The sequence below is a fragment of the Neovison vison genome, chromosome 6 (assembly GCF_020171115.1).
Source record: "Neovison vison isolate M4711 chromosome 6, ASM_NN_V1, whole genome shotgun sequence".
NCBI lineage: Eukaryota > Metazoa > Chordata > Mammalia > Carnivora > Mustelidae > Neogale > Neogale vison.
In genome coordinates, this window is record NC_058096.1 from 164,981,798 (window position 1) to 164,997,167 (window position 15,370).

The 15,370-nt window shown below is 49.9% G+C and overlaps 1 protein-coding gene across 1 annotated transcript in view; it reads left to right on the forward strand.

The window, feature by feature from the left end:
* The window catches only part of CHCHD6 (coiled-coil-helix-coiled-coil-helix domain containing 6), a 242,339-nt gene that overhangs the window by 181,334 nt on the left and 45,635 nt on the right, over positions 1-15,370 (forward strand). The window contains exon 6 of the mRNA XM_044252867.1: positions 14,738-14,808. Within this exon, the coding sequence (XP_044108802.1) occupies positions 14,738-14,808 (71 nt within the window). The remainder of the gene's footprint in view (positions 1-14,737; positions 14,809-15,370) is intronic.

The following is a 15,370-nucleotide window of genomic DNA, read 5'->3' on the forward strand; positions in this document are numbered from 1 at the left end:
AGATCTGGTAGGATGGGTTAGGGGGACCTCCAGGAGACAGAGGGGACTGTTGTCCAGGCTGGGACCCACACTGGCCAGAAATAACCAAACATGTAGCTGAGGGAGCAACACTCAGCTTCGCAGATGTTTTGCGGAGCAGCATTGCTGCAGATGGACGTGAGAGACAGGAAGGGAGGCCGAGGAGGGCTTTGCCGCCACGCCACGATGCTCGGGTTTTGTCCCAGAAGGCATGGAAGTGTTGTTAGCACAGGAGTAACAAGATGAAATTTGTGCTATAGAATTTAGAAGGAAGGTGGGAGAAACTTGGAGATGGGGAGAAAACATGCAAGGCTGTTTGACTGTCGTGGGAAGAGTCCTGGAAAATCTGAAGTAGGGCATGTAGGAGAAAGGATGGAGAGGAAAGGAGGCATTTTCTGCTATTTCTAAGGTAGAACAACAGAAATTGGTGACCCTCAGGGTAATGGGGGAGTGAAGAGGTAGTATTCTGAGAGTTATTGCTGGAATAACGGAGTTAAAAGGGGAAACTCTTACAACTCAAGAATAGAAAGACAAGCAATCCAACTCAATACAGGCACAGAAAGCACACAAGTGGCCACCAGATACATGAAAAGATGTCCAGTGTCATTACTCATTAGGGAAAGGCAAATCAAAACAATGATGTACCACCTCACACTCACTAGGATGGCTCTAACTTTCTTTGTTTAAAGAGGATAATAAGTGTTAGTGATGTTGTGGAGAAATTGAAACCCTTGTACATTGCTGGTGGGAATGCAATGTTTTGCATTTCAGCCACCGTGGAAAAGTTTGGCAATTCCTCAAAAAGCTAAAATACCATATGCTACAGCTCTACTCTTAGGTATATAGCCCAAAGCAACAAAAACAGGGACTCAAACAAATACATGTCCAAGCATGTTCATAGATATTATGGTTGTGCAATGTTATGATTATACTGAGTGCCACTGAAATGTGCACTTAAAAATTGTTCATTTTCTGTTATATGAATTACACCTCAATCCATATTTAAAAACAACAGGAACTAGCACATCGGGTGTGTACCTGTTGAGAACCTATGGGGTATTTGGGTTTAACGGGCAGCTGGGTGTGCAGACCAGGCTTTGGCATCATCAACACTCAGGCTCTGCAGGTGTCAGGCTGACAGGGTTTCCTTTAGAGACATCTGAAATAGGAGATTCTGGGAGTGCCTTGGATTTTCTGTAACTGTACTTTCGGAGAGGACAGATGACATTATTTTGGGTCAGGTTACCTGTTAGGATGATCAGGTTGTTTCGTTATAGGTCAGTTTACCATACTGAAAGGATGCTAAGAAACAGATCAGCATGAGCCTTGAGAGTTCTCGTCATTCTCACTTGAATCAACATTTTCATTGATGATTTAAAGACATAGAATACCAAGTGATCAGATTTGCAAATTACCCAAAACTTGAATGGATAGCGACTGTGTTGAGTAGTAGTCAGACCCATGTGCTACTTGGGACTGCCCCACATGTACTTTTCCTTCCTTTTGATGTCAGAGTATGGATTTCCATTTGGATGCCTCCCTTTCCTGTCTGTGTATAGCTCATGCATGTCTGAGTGAAGGGAACCCAGTGCCAAGTCCAAGGTGGTCCCTGGTTGGCTTAAATTGATCTTCACATCTTGAGTCAGATCATAGGATTCTGTGGGCTTCAGGGAGCACAGTGTCTTTTCTTGCTCCTTCCCTTTGCCTTTCCCATTAGTGAGAGTACCCTTCCATCAGCTTGATGTTCTGTTTTCTAGCCCTGTGTCAACAAGGAAGCGTGGGACCCCTAGTAGCTGCTGGCAGCCACCTTGTAGCCGTGAGGAGAACAAGGCTTAGGATGAAGCCAAATTAAAGAAAGCAGAATGGGGAGGTGGAAATAACAAGTTCTTGGTGACCTTGTTCAGTCACTTGATTCTTACCTAAAGTACCACTGTACTACGTAAGCCAGCAATTCCTCTTAGTGTCCAGACCTCTTTGAGTCTGATTTTCTACTATCTGCAACCAACAGTGTCCGGACACAGTGATAAATCAATCACTGAAGATCTCACCGAATCATACCCATTCAACTGAATATTTGTTATTTTTTACATTGAAATTTGGCCAGAACAAATGTTGGTTGGGCTTTTTTTACTTGGCTCCAGAAAAGATATTACACAAGTACTTTGTAGCAACACGTATGGAAAAGACCTGGGAGTTTTTGTTGACATTAAGCTCAGTGTGATTTGTCGTTAGAAAGACCGGATTCTAATTTCCCAGCCATTTTGCTTAGCACCTCTGTGACCTTGGCATTTGAGATAGTGTTTGTAGGTTTCCCAGCACAGCACTTGGCTCAGAGTTGGTACTGATACAGCTGAGCAGTGACAGAGGGATCGTGATATATGCAAACTTCCAGCTTCAGGAAACAAAAAGCCAGACTCTAGCCCAACCCATAAGGAAACAGGAGACCCAGAGTGGGGCAGCCTCTATGGTGGGCTTCATCCATAAACTCTGCCCACTTCCCCCCAACTCCCTTGGGTTTGTCCTCCTCTGACCATCCAGAACAAGAGATGCCAGCTGAGTATCAAAATTCCCGGCATCACCGCAAGTTTCACTCATTCTAACAGGACTAGCTTAGTTCACTCGCCAGCTCTGTGGCCAGGCCACTGGTATGCACTGGTTGGCCTGACCTCAGTCACACACTGCCACCCCCAGATCTGGGGTTGTGGTCTGCTTCCCTAAAACCGTGTGCATTCCCCAAGGGAAATTGGGAGCTTGGGAGAGGGAGCAAAGGAAGGAGTGCCCAAGAGGCCACAAGCAAGAGCTGACTCAAATGGAATCATCCCAAAAGCTAATGTTAAAGACTATGTTCATGCAGGTGTAAACTGTCTACCTAGACAGTCTACCTTGTCTACCTAGTCTGGCTTACGTTCCATTCCAGAACAGAGATCAACGGAGGTTCTTTCTAACGAGTGCCCGCAGGATTTGGGGAACATTTGAAACCATGCCATGTGGGGAAGGATTGGCCGCTGGTCAGAGAAGACTCAGGGGCACCATGATAACTGGGGGTCAGTTTCCCCTGCAAGACCAGAGCGAAATGGCACCAGTAACCACTGACATATATTGAGCACTTCCTGCATCTCCAGGCCTTGTACCACTTTCTCCTTCTGCCTTGCCTCCCTCCATCCTTAACTATTCCTTTGAGAGAGTCACCACACCTACTAAGAAGATACCCTCCTCATTTGGTGGTTGAGGAAGCCAAGGCACAGAGAGGTGAAGTAACATGCCTAAAGGCACAGAGCTAGTACGTGGCAAAGCCAGGCTTGAATCTTGTGTTTTCAGCTCAGGTTTCCCTGGCCTTAGAGCAGTGACTGCCAACCTTAGCTGCACATGAGAATCCCTTGGGGCGACGGCTTTAAAATACTGATGCTGGGCCACTTGGGTGGCTCAGTTGGTTAAGCCTCCAACTCTTGATTTCTACTTAGGTCATATTCTCAGGGTCTTGGAATTGGGTCCTGAGTCAGTCTCTGCGCTCAGCAGGGAGTCTGCTTTAGGATTCTCTCCCTCTTCCTCTGCTCCTCCCCCTCCCCTCTCTGTCAAATAAATAAATCAGTCTTTTAAAAACATAAAATACTGATGCCTAGGTGTAACCCCAGACTGATCATCAGACTCTCTGGGGGTGGGCCCAGGCCTTATGCATATAAAAAAGTTTCTGTGGTGACTGTAACATACTCCCAGGGTTGACGACTGCTGGCCTAGAGTGTAAACGCCACACCAAGGGCCCCAGTGTAGTTGCCTTCAGAAGCCAGTGAGAATTCAGATCTCTGGAGTTGCAGGTATAAAGCCACAGAGACATAGAAGGACTATGCTGAACTAAGGGGGGCCCTTAGCCCAAACAAGGGCATTCAGTTTTTTGTAAAAATTAACATAATGCCATTGAAACAAGACCCATAGGAGGCCCACCTTCTGCATACCTATGCTTCTCAAACCTCCCATGCACACAGATCATCTGGGAGCGTGCTAAAGAGCAGGCGTGGGGCAGGGCCTGTGATGTTCGGTGTTTCTAGCACATTCCCAGGTGACATTGCTGCTGTCGGCTCAGGAGCCATCTTTGGATTTGCCAGGCTGTCTCCTGCCCTGCTGCCCCCAACTGACCAGGTAGAGGTTTAGCTGAGAGCAAAGGCTGCAGACTTGTAGCTGACAGCCTGGGGGATCTTCTCTCTCTCTCTCTCTTTTTAATAGTGTATTTATTTATTTGACAGATCACAACTAAGCAGAGAGGCAGGCAGAGAGAGAGGGGGAAGCAGGCTCCCTGCTGAGCAGAAAGTCCGATGTGGGACTCCATCCCAGGACCCTGGGATTATGACCTGAGCCGAAGGCAGAGGTTTTAACCCACTGAGCCACCCACACGCCCCGGGAACTTCTCTCTTGTGGCGGTCTTCAGAGAGGGACTCAGGCCCACTGTCAGGAGCATGTCGCCAGCCTCCGGCTCAGAGGGTGCAGAGTCTCCTAAAGCTGAGAATTGCTGAGTGTGGTGCTCCTGCCATTCATCTGGACAGGGAACTTTAGGGATTAGCACAAAGGGCGGAAACATCTGGTTCAATGCACTGTGGCCTACATGTGCTGCACCTGAAGGTCTGATGGCTAGGTCCTGAGAGAGCCCATGCCGCAGTCCCACATCATCCCATCGTCTTTCCTCCTCCTAGAATTCCCGGCCTCACAGGGGTCCCATCGCTGGGGCTGTGTTTGAGAGTTTTCCTCTACTACCCTCTGTTGCAGTGAATGAGCAATTTACAGTATCAAGACTCTGAATTTTATTCAGGGTCAGTCCACCAGTAAGTCACAGAAATGGAATTAAAATTCATGCCTCTTCGTTTTAATTTTTCTCTTACTTTCTGTTGTGCTCTGCATTTTGTTTTCGAACTCCTTCGATATTCACTTAGCCGAGTAGGTTTTCGCCAGTGTAAAAACCAACGAAGCAGCAGCACTGAGACATGGCTGGCTGCCCAGCTTTTGTGTTGGAGCAGCAGCACGGCCCGGCTGGACAGCCCTGCCTCCTTCCACATCCTGCCAGCGCAGTGATTACGGCAGCAGATTACCTTGTCAGTCCTGTTTACTGCAAGCACACCGCTGAATTCCCTCCTTGTCTACCCTCACGTGGCTTCTGTCCATGTAGGTTAAATGCCATTCTGTATTTAGCAGCCATTTAAAGCTCTCTGCTTCCCTTTCTTCTTCAATATCCACTGCCTGGCCTCAGTCTGGCTCCGCGCTACCTGGCCCGGCCCTGGGTCTAGGCAGACGCTCAACCTTCCACATACCGTCGACATTTTTTAAAACATCTTTTTCACATACCACTTTAAATGGGGCTTTGATCTTTTTGCCTTTAACTATTTGTCAGACTTCTGCCGTGCAGTTTTTCTTGAACAATCCCACTCCTCTGAATTCATTTTTTCTTCTGTATACTGTAACGTGGAGTCTTCCCTTCAGACTCTCTAAGAGGAGCTGACCCTGCTGCTCTGACTGGCTCCTTCTGACGCTCCCCCAGCTATAGCTGAGTCAGCCCTGTGCGGTCCTGACAGAGTCCTGGGGGACTGTGGCCCTGCCACGGAACCACGGGGCACCTTGTATGTGTGTCCTGTGGGGCATGCTGCTCCTTTGCAGCCTGGGTCACTCAGTAAATCACCAAGGACTCCAAAGGTGAGGGTCTTCTCACCTAGACACACCTCAACTCCACACAATGAAGAATAGCTCTTGGAGAAAAGGATTCAGAGAGAAAACCCCTTGCTGCCAGAGGAGAGGGGGACTGGGGGTGTAAAATAAGGGAGGGCCAATAAGAAGCACAGGCTTCCAGTTAGTTGCAAAGTAAGTGAGTGGTCAGGGTGGAAAGGACAGCATAGAGAATATAGTCAATAATATTGTAACAACTTTAGATGGTGACAGGTGGTGACTAGAATTATGGTGAGCATCTTGTAATGTACATAAATGTCAAGTCACTGTGTTGTACACCTGAAATGAATATACTATTGCAGCTCAACTCTACTCTGAAAAAAAAATTTAAAAGAAGAGTTCTTAGATGAAGTTCATCACTCATCTAGAGGTCTGGTGGCTAAAGTTTAGTATTCAGTGTAAATCAAAAGTCTAAAAAACATGTACAGTTATTGCTGATTAACACGGCTTTACATTTATCTAGTGCTTTACAGTATGTGTGTGAGTGTATATGTATGTTGTGTGTTTGTAGATGCCTAGAGCTCTGTTTCTTCACCCTCTTGTAAGGAGAGTGGTAAATCCCACCCCCAGTCACATACACAACAGTGCACACACACGCAACACACACACACACCCCAGAAGCAACTGAAATGCTGGAAGTTTAGTTAAACACACAGAAGAGAAGGGGCGTGGTCCAGGAAACCCAGCTCTGACCTTAGACTCTTCATTATGGCACAGCAGAAAGTGACAGAGAGAAATCTTTTCTCTCTGACTTTTCACAAATGCAAATATTTCTCGGAAAGTCTCACCGAAAGCCACTGTCACAACACTAATTAGCAGTTCACATCTTTGCAAGGTTCAGATAGCAGCCAGCCATGTGTGTTAGGAAAGGGGATGTGGAGATGTCCAGGGATTGAGGGGTGCCTGGAAGGGCAGGATGGGGGTGCCCTGGTGGAAGAGGGGAAGGACACAGTAGGGCACGACATGACAGGGTGTTGCTTCAGGACTGTTCCTACAGCCGTGAGGAGGGCAGATCTCCGGATTGGAGGACCAGCCAGTAGAAAGTCATTGGCTACTTTAGGCCAGAGGTGATGAGGGCAGAGCTGAGGCGGCAGGCAGAGTCCAGAGACCTGCAAGGTCCAGAATGAGCTGAATAACAAGGCCTTTGTTCATTCTTCAAGTATGGATCAATGAAGTAAAAAAGCTGACCCTAGGCTCATGCGGTTGCCAGTCCGAGTTGGGGAAGCAGGTGTATTAGCATTGCCGCATGCTATGGGAAATGCTGCTGAAAAGCTTGGTACAGAGCACCAAGAAGGGAAACATTTTTGCTTGGGAGGTGGGAGAGGAATGACACTCCCCAGCAGAGAGGACACTTTTGTGTCTCAAAGCACAAATCAGAGTTTCTCAGGAGGCCAGGGAAGAGTTGGGAAAAGAAACAATACAGAGAGCATGATGGAGGCTTGGAAGATGGCGAGTTGTCTCAGGTGAAGGGCAGAGCCCATCAGGGCCAGTGCCAAGGTGGTTCATTACAGAGGGCCATCTCAAAGGGAAAGTCAGAGGCCACTCTACAGATGGAGAGGGGCATGGAAAGTTTTAAGCTGAGAGGTGTAGTTAAGGTGATGGTGGTCATTGCAGCAAATGTAGGGGGTGGATTTAATGAGAAAGCACAAGAGGAGGAGAGTCCTGGAAGCACAGTGCCTGACAGAAGGAAAGAGGAACAGAGAGTGGGATCCTATGACCGACGGGACCCAGTTCTGCTGAGGGTCAAGAGGGATCTCAGTGCTCAGCTAAGATTTACTGTGCAGGCTCTGTAGCAAAGCTAAGGGAGTCCTTGTTTAGGCTCCAGCCATTGCCCTGTGCCCCTCCCTCACCCCAGCAGCCTACCCGATGCCCCACAGGTTGTCTCCTGGACTCCACAGGGCTGACTCTCTACCACTGGTGTGGGGTTGTGTTTGTCCCACCCTCAGGAAAGGACCCACCGGCTCCCTTGGGGCAGTCCTTTCACTCTCTTTGTAACATGACAGCTGCTGATCCTTCCAGAGTGGAAATCAGATCATATTATCCCCTGATCAAACCCCCCGGTGGCTCCCTGCCAACCTGTCCTTTCCCTACATCTGTTCTTCTCTTGAACATTTTCCAACCACACTCCCCCTTGCTTTCTCAAGAACATGCCAAGTGCGTCTGTAGTCCCATCTTAGGACCTTTCCTGAATCTTATTTCCCTCTTCACATCTAGCCCAAAGCACCCTGGCAGAGAGGCCTGGCTCAACTTTAAAATAACCCCCACCCCATCTTGTCACTCCTCATTCCCTTCACCTGCTATGTCTCTTTATGACACTTCTGAGTAGAATTGTTTTCTTGTCTTTCCATATCCAGATTGTTAGCTCTGTGAAGGCAAGGACTTCATTTCTCACGTTCACTGCTGTGCTCTCTGATTGTACAGCAAGGCTTGGCGAACAGTAGGCACTCAATAAATACTGGTTGAATGTATGGAAGAAACAAGTGAACACTGACACGCTGGGCAAGCTTGTACCCATTGTTCACCGTACCCTCAGAGCACCCCACGGGACCAGGAGGTGACAGGCTCAGGGAGGAGTCATCTTCGCATGCCCCTGCAGACCCTGGAACCCAGCAGCCTGGAGGGATGGTAGGCTCGCCTCTGGGAGCAAAGGGTCATGCGCAAAGACAGAGGCATGTCTGGTCCTGGGGAAGACGTACCTGTTGGTGCCCAGTGGCAGTCTCACTGGTCTCTGAAGTTGAAACACAGTCATATACCCACAGTAGGAGTTCAGGGTGGGTACCAAGTTAAGGTCAGAAAAGCTGTTGTGGAGAATTAAAAATTGTGTGGAAGGTTCAGATGAAGTTGGAGCCCTAGGTTTGTGGCCCTTCTGGGGAATAGAAGGTACCAGGTAGGGCTATCTTGCAGGGTACAAGGAGGAATGTGGGGAATCCCAGGTAGGGCCGTTGTGGGGGTACAGGGAAGATCCTAGATAGGGCTGTCCTGGGTGGGCATAGTGGAGGTTTTGGGTGTGGCCTGACCATAGATGGCTGTGAAGTTTGGGTGGTGGGTGTGGGGGTGAGGAGACCATGGAAGGAAGGAGCGCTAGCTCTGAAGGATACCAGATGGACATTACTGAGTTCAAGCAATGGAGGGAAAGATTATTGTCTGTGAATCCCCATCTACAGTAAGTGCCAGAGCAAGTCTGGAAAGAGAGGTCATTTCTCCACATGACAGCAGAGTAGGAGCTGGTAGGTACCCAGGAGGAGGGAAAGAGACAAAGGTATAGTTGTGTGACTTCATAAATAGCCAGGAACCAGCTGTTAAGCCATTTCACAAAACTGAATTTCCGTTCTTTGCCAACTGTGTTTCTGATCACATGTCTTGAGATTTAGAAATTTTTATGTTGACTATTTGACTCTACAAAAGGCTTACATGCATTTCTTCTTTGTGCTTTTTATTATTTTCAAGTCAGAGATTCTTCAAATCCGAATACGTTAATTTTTTTCACTCCCCTTAAAATGTAACGTTCCTGTGAGCTTTGAGAAGCTTTTGGTAATTAGGCTGGTGAGTTCCACAGCTCCCGGGATGACCGGCCCTCAGCCACGTCGACAGCACTTGGCTTGGGGCTCTCCTGTCCTCACTCTGGGATTCTGGGATTTTTTGAGCCCTTACCTCTGGGCCCTTCCACAGCCTGCACTGATTTTGATTTTGCTGGCAATCTTCCCCTGCACTGGACAGCCAGGATCCCATACTTCGCATTTTTGTACATTAGCTTGGAGTCCTGTCTGCATGGCCTTTGCCTTGTTAAGTTTCTCCCTGGGGGACAGTTGGGCACAAAGCGAAGGCCATAGCACTGAGTGGGAGGCTAATGGGCCTGGGTTCAAGTCCTGCTTCTTTCCCTTGAGGCTCTGGCCCCAAGGGTCAGATCCACTGCCTCTCTGAGCATCGTGTCTTCATGTGGCAGAGGGGTGGGCGTTCCCCCCTTGAAGCCCTGCTCTGGGCACAGAGGGACCAGGCTGTTTGGAAGTCCCTGCTCCAGTGCCTGGCCTCAGTGATCCTGTCCAGCCTTCTGAGCGACATGTCCCCATTCGATTGTGTGGCGCCCTCCTCGGTGCCCACAGGGGAAGAGGGCAAACTTTCTTGATGGACAACACAAACGACCACACCCCACTTGTGTTTTTGAATCTTTTCTAATGGTACTTATCTCTACTTCTGTTCACTCTACTTCTGATTGAGGGCCTACTATGCACCAGACATGGCTGGAGGCTCTGGGCATAGATCAGCGAGCAGTGCAGGGGAAAACCCCTCCCTTTGTGGAATTTACATCCTCAAGCAAACCTCTCTTACTTTTACTATTCTCAGATCTCTTCCAAATATATTTGTTGGTTAATATGCATTTGCCTCTTAAGTTCTCAAATTATTTATTGAGCGTTTACTCTGTGCCAGGCACAATTCTAAGCATTTTGTATGCCTTATCTCATTGGCATCTATACCAGTTCCCACACAACCGTATGAAGGGTGCTCCATTATTGTTCTGATTTTACAGATGAGAGACTAAAGAGGCAGAGACAGAGGTCTGGACACTGGCCCACAGTGTACACACCGTAGGGGCTGCATTCTGACTCCAAGGCCCATACCCATCCTTGCCCCTCCAGCTGCCTCACTTGTTCCCAGAATGGTCCTTAGATCTTGGTTCAGCCTTCCCTCCCCAGCAGAAATACCACGTAGACTGTCTCGCAGGACACCCAAGCAGAGACCCACACACACAGTAGGCAACTTATGGATCCTTGTTGCTCAGGTGTGTGTCTGCACGACCCCTGGAAGGGCTTTCAGGCCCAAGAGCCACTTTCTGCAGGCCCTCACACTGACCTCTGCTGGCTTCTGTTCTAGGACGGCAACAGCTTATTCCGCTGCTCAGCTAGCAGGTTAGCGCAGGCTCCCCTCTCCCACACCCTGCCCCGCTCTGGTCCCTCATGGCTCCACAGTGGGGGTAGCCGGACCGCTTCTGTGGCCTGTGACATGTTTCCTTGTCGTCCCCTTCTGAGCCTTCTCCCTGTGCCTCCCCCTCACCATCACACTCTCTTTTGATCTCGCAAATCCAGGCCCTTGGAGAAATCAGACAGTATGAAATATGAAAACTGCCTGGGAAGTAATTGAAGAAACACTGTGACTTTTGAAACCCATAGAGATAACACTCACACCTTCTTACTCACGTTATTTAATTTTTAATGGCAGATTTAATTAATGGAGATCAGGTCTTCTGGTTTCAGATGTGCATACGGAGCAGCGGGAGGAGGAGGAGGGGCGGCTGTTTATAGGGTGGAGGGAGGACAAGACTCTAAGATCGGGAATCTGAAGAGTGTAATGGGAAGGATAATAGTTGACGATCACTGGGTGCTGGTTGACGTGCGGGCATTCAGTACAGTGCATTTGGAGCCATCTCCCTGCGACCTTTAAATGGGTGTTGGGGCCCCAGGCAGGCACAGCACCCGGGCCTCCCCAGGCCCTGTGGGACAATGCTGCAGGCAATTCCAGGTGCTCTGCTGGCACCACACTCCCTCGTCCACACAGCTGCCAGAATGTTCTCTGAAACACACATCTCCCCTGCCACTCCCTCACATAAAAAGTAAAACCCACCTTCTGGCCTACAGTTGAGAACCCCAGGTCCCAAGCTATCTTTGTCTCTGGCCCCTTCCCTTACTTCTGGTAAGACTACAACATCTAACGTGTGCTGTCCCTCCCTCTTCCTCTCATTATTGGCTCATTTATGCTCATCATGTAAGACTCCATTTTTTAAAAGTGCAAGTACCCTTTGACCCAGGAGTTTGACTTCTAGAATGTACCTTTTGGCTACGCCCACTCGTGCACAAAGGTAAAGATGCCATGATGTGCCTTTCAGCATTGCTTGTCATCACGGAACCTACCGTGAAATACTATTCAGTGGGACAGTTGGCTGAGCATCCCATTGTAATTGTGGCATTGTGTTGGCTGGGAGCCCTGTGAGGCTGGGGGCGGGGGCAGGCATGCTCATCTTAGAATCCCCTGGCACCCAGCAGGTTCTCTGTATGAGCATGGGTGGCCCCTATCCTTAGAGAAGCCCACAGTGGTGGTCCAGCCCAAGGGTCTGTAGAATGTCCCACTCCTCCAGGCAGAGGGTCTTGGTGGACTCTAGCACCCTCAGGAAGACCTGGTGGACACAAGAAGTGGGCTTGACATCCCCAAGGCACAGACCAGGACCTTCATGGACCAGGGGAGCCACACAGGGAACTCTCTGTGGGTTGTGGTCCCAGGGTCTGCTCAGGCAGATGACGTGGCAGACTGAGCAGGGAGGGCGGGCACAACAGGAAGGGGAATTCCTCTGAGTCATTCTGAGAGACAATAGAGGAAGCTGCAGCAGGATAATCACAACCACTTCTTGGCCTGTGGGCACTTCCTGTGACAAATCTCGCTGACCACATGTTCAGTCTGAGCTCGGAGGCAACTCATCTGCTTGCTGAGCTTGTCCTGGCCGAGCCGCATTCACGTGGAGATGCAGGGGCAGCACAGAGGTGCTGGGGGTCCTAGTAGCCCACCTTGAGAAGGGACATTGACAGACCACAGGCCACAGGCCTAGAAGACAGTGACCTGACATGTCTCCAAAGAGAAACTGAGCCAAGAGACTGTCTTGTGGCAAAGAGAACCACGCGGGGGTGGATGGAGGAGCTTAGTAAGGCCCGAGCCCACCTGAGAAAATCCAGTGGTGCCGTGACCTGTGGCTGCAGTGGTGTGGGCAGGGTGCGCACCATGAGACTGCCAGCACACAACTCCATCTCTCAGCCGTCCTGCAATGGAGTGGGAGCCCTGTCTTACCATGAGGAAATAAGCTGCTAGAAGTAAGTGACTCACGAAAGAACACAGAAAGCATATGCCCAAGAAAAATGGAAAGGTGGGCCTGCGGGCCATGCCGTCTTCTGTGAGGGCCCATGGATGGAAAGGTCATACTGATTGCAAATGATCCCCATCAAGGATATCACAGAAGAGCATCTGCGTGGAGTGGGAGGAGAAGCCAAGCTGATTCATGTCTGTGTCCTTATGCCCATGCCTGGGACATTCCACGTTGGTCTAATATTAGACTGGTTGAGGCAAAATCAGAATCTATTGGCTGGAACATCAGGACTCTAGAGAGGAAACATGGGGCAGCTTGGAGTCAACACAGACCTGTAGGAGCCAGAGCGATTGTGGCTCGGGAGCGGGGGAAGAGAACCCCTGTGTATTTCACGCCTGATGTGTGCTGGGGGTGTTCGCATTTCCCATCTGCTGTGGCTGGTGTAGAAAGGCAGGGGCTATCTCCCGGGCTCAGAGGTGAGGACCTGCCAGGCTCCCTCAGCATTTGGGGGGGGTGGAAGACCCAACACAGGACTCACCCCAGCATAGCCCAGTGCAGTATTCTGGCACCCGGGCTCCTGCTGGTCTGGGCCCCAGGTGTTCCCTCAGGCACATCCCCTTTGGTGGGCCCTCCCATTTGACTCTTCCCCGAGGCATATACCAGGATGGGAATGAGGGCCAGGTTCATAGCCAGACTCTGCCTTTGATACCCTGCAGGTCTCTAGGGGAGGTGCTTCCTGCCCCCATCTTGGTAGCCGAGAAGGTTACAGAGAATATAGATGGATGGTGGGGTGCCCTGGGGGTAAGGCGCTTCCCCTGCATGGCTCGGGTCTGGTTACCTGTCACCTTTAACATTTTGTCTAAGGAGTAAATTGTTCCTTTTGGGCCAGGCTGTCTCTGTGAATGGTAGAGTAGGGAGATCCAGGCTTAGAGTCCGACAGGCAAGCACAGGGGCACGGCTCTGTAACTTCAGGGTCCCTTTAACTGCCTCTCAAACTTCTTGTAGGGACTGACCCATGCTGGTGGGAGGCCCCTGAAGCTGGAAGATTCCATTTACTCATCTGTAAAAGAGGGGCAACCAACTCTTCCACACACACATAGGTTCTGAGTACAGTCTAGCCCGGGTCTGCATGGCTAGGCAGGCTTCCCATGGCACCTGTGCTATCTTGTCACCCTCAGCAGGGAAGTCTGACTGTTGGCCCGTCTTGGGCTGTCCTCTGGGGTTTCATTCTTGAGACTGCTTCCTGCAAAAAATCAGTCTATCCACTGGGAGTCTAAAGGGGCCCCATCAGGAGTGTGGTGGCAGGTCAGGTGAGCCGGTGCATTTTTATTGATCTCTTCTGGAAACAAGTGGAAAGTGCTAGGTTCTGGGCCACTGAGGCATAAAGTAGGGGAGTAATTTACCCAGAGTCACACTGTGGTGGCCCCAGAGCTTCAGCCCAGCTTTGTCTTACTGCAAGGCCAGGCTGTCCTCTACACAGGTCTGGTCTGGATGCGCACACTTACTAGGTAACCTCAGAAGGGAGGGAGGTACCAGCCTTTGGTCCTGCCCTGTAGCTCTGGACAGGGAGCCACCTTGCCAGGGAACGAGGTGGTCCTGGCAGGCAGCAAAGCACGCACCCAGCTGGGAATCAGACACCTGGGCTGTGGTCTTGGCACAGCTGCCTGCTGTGTGGCTTTGGGCAAGTTGCTTCACCTCTGGCAGCAGAGTCCACCTACCTACAAAACAGGGGTTGGACTAGATCAAGTCTCAGTATATTTTTTTCTTTAAACATGGTAAGTATTTTCGTCTCTGTTTAAGCCTTTCACCTCTGCTATTGTAGCACAAAAGCAGCCACTGACAATGATTAAACAAATCATGAGTGTGGCTGTGTTGCACTAAAACTTTATTTACAAAATCAGGTGACAGGCCAGGTCTTGTTCAGAGTGATATAGCCCCAGCCCCCGAACCAGAGGATCCACGTGTTGGTCCAGGCATTGCTACCCTAGGATTCTGCAGCTAGGGTTGGCCCACGGTGGGCAGGAGCTAGACCCGAGCTATGCCGCAATCACTGATCTGCTTTGATGCTGGTCAAGAAATTAGTATCTGTCGATTTTTAGCGTGGTTGCTCCGCTGAGGGAGCCAGAGGGGAATTTCAATCTTCAGTAACCACTTCTGTTTTTCTCTTTGTAGAATGTCGAGATGTATAAACTATCTTCACAGCAATTCCATGAGGCAGCTTCGAAAATGGAGGGCACGATAAAGTAAGAATTTGCTTATTACTTTTCGTAAACTTAGCCTGTATTTGTAAGAGTCACCACACATGATTTGAAACCTGCCATCACCTGCCTAATTTCTAATTTCTCTAATAACACAGACAACCATCTGTTCTTCGGTCTCTCACCTGGATATGAGGCAGCCATTGGTCACCTGTAATTGGCCAAATAAGTACTCAGCTCTTCCCTGGCTCCCTGGCAGTGGGAAGGGGGCTGTGGTAGACTGGTAGACTTGTTTCAGGCCTGATGTTCTGCAGGCTGGGCCACAGACTGGCCGTCAGGCTCCCCAGGGAGTCAAGAAAGGGGAGCTGCTGCCCTGCTCCACCCCGCCCCAATTTATGGAGGTGGTTTTCAGAGCAGCCTATTCCTGAGGGCAGCTCTGGATGCCAGGCCCTGAGCCGTGTACCTCTCACGTGTTGACATGCCCAGGGCAGCCCCCATTTTACTCCCAGCAGGACTGGGGTTCAGGGACGCTGGTGGCTGGCTGAGGTCACATAGTGCTGAGTGCCAGCATCCAGTCCCCTGTCTGTCCTGCTCCTGTGCTATGAGG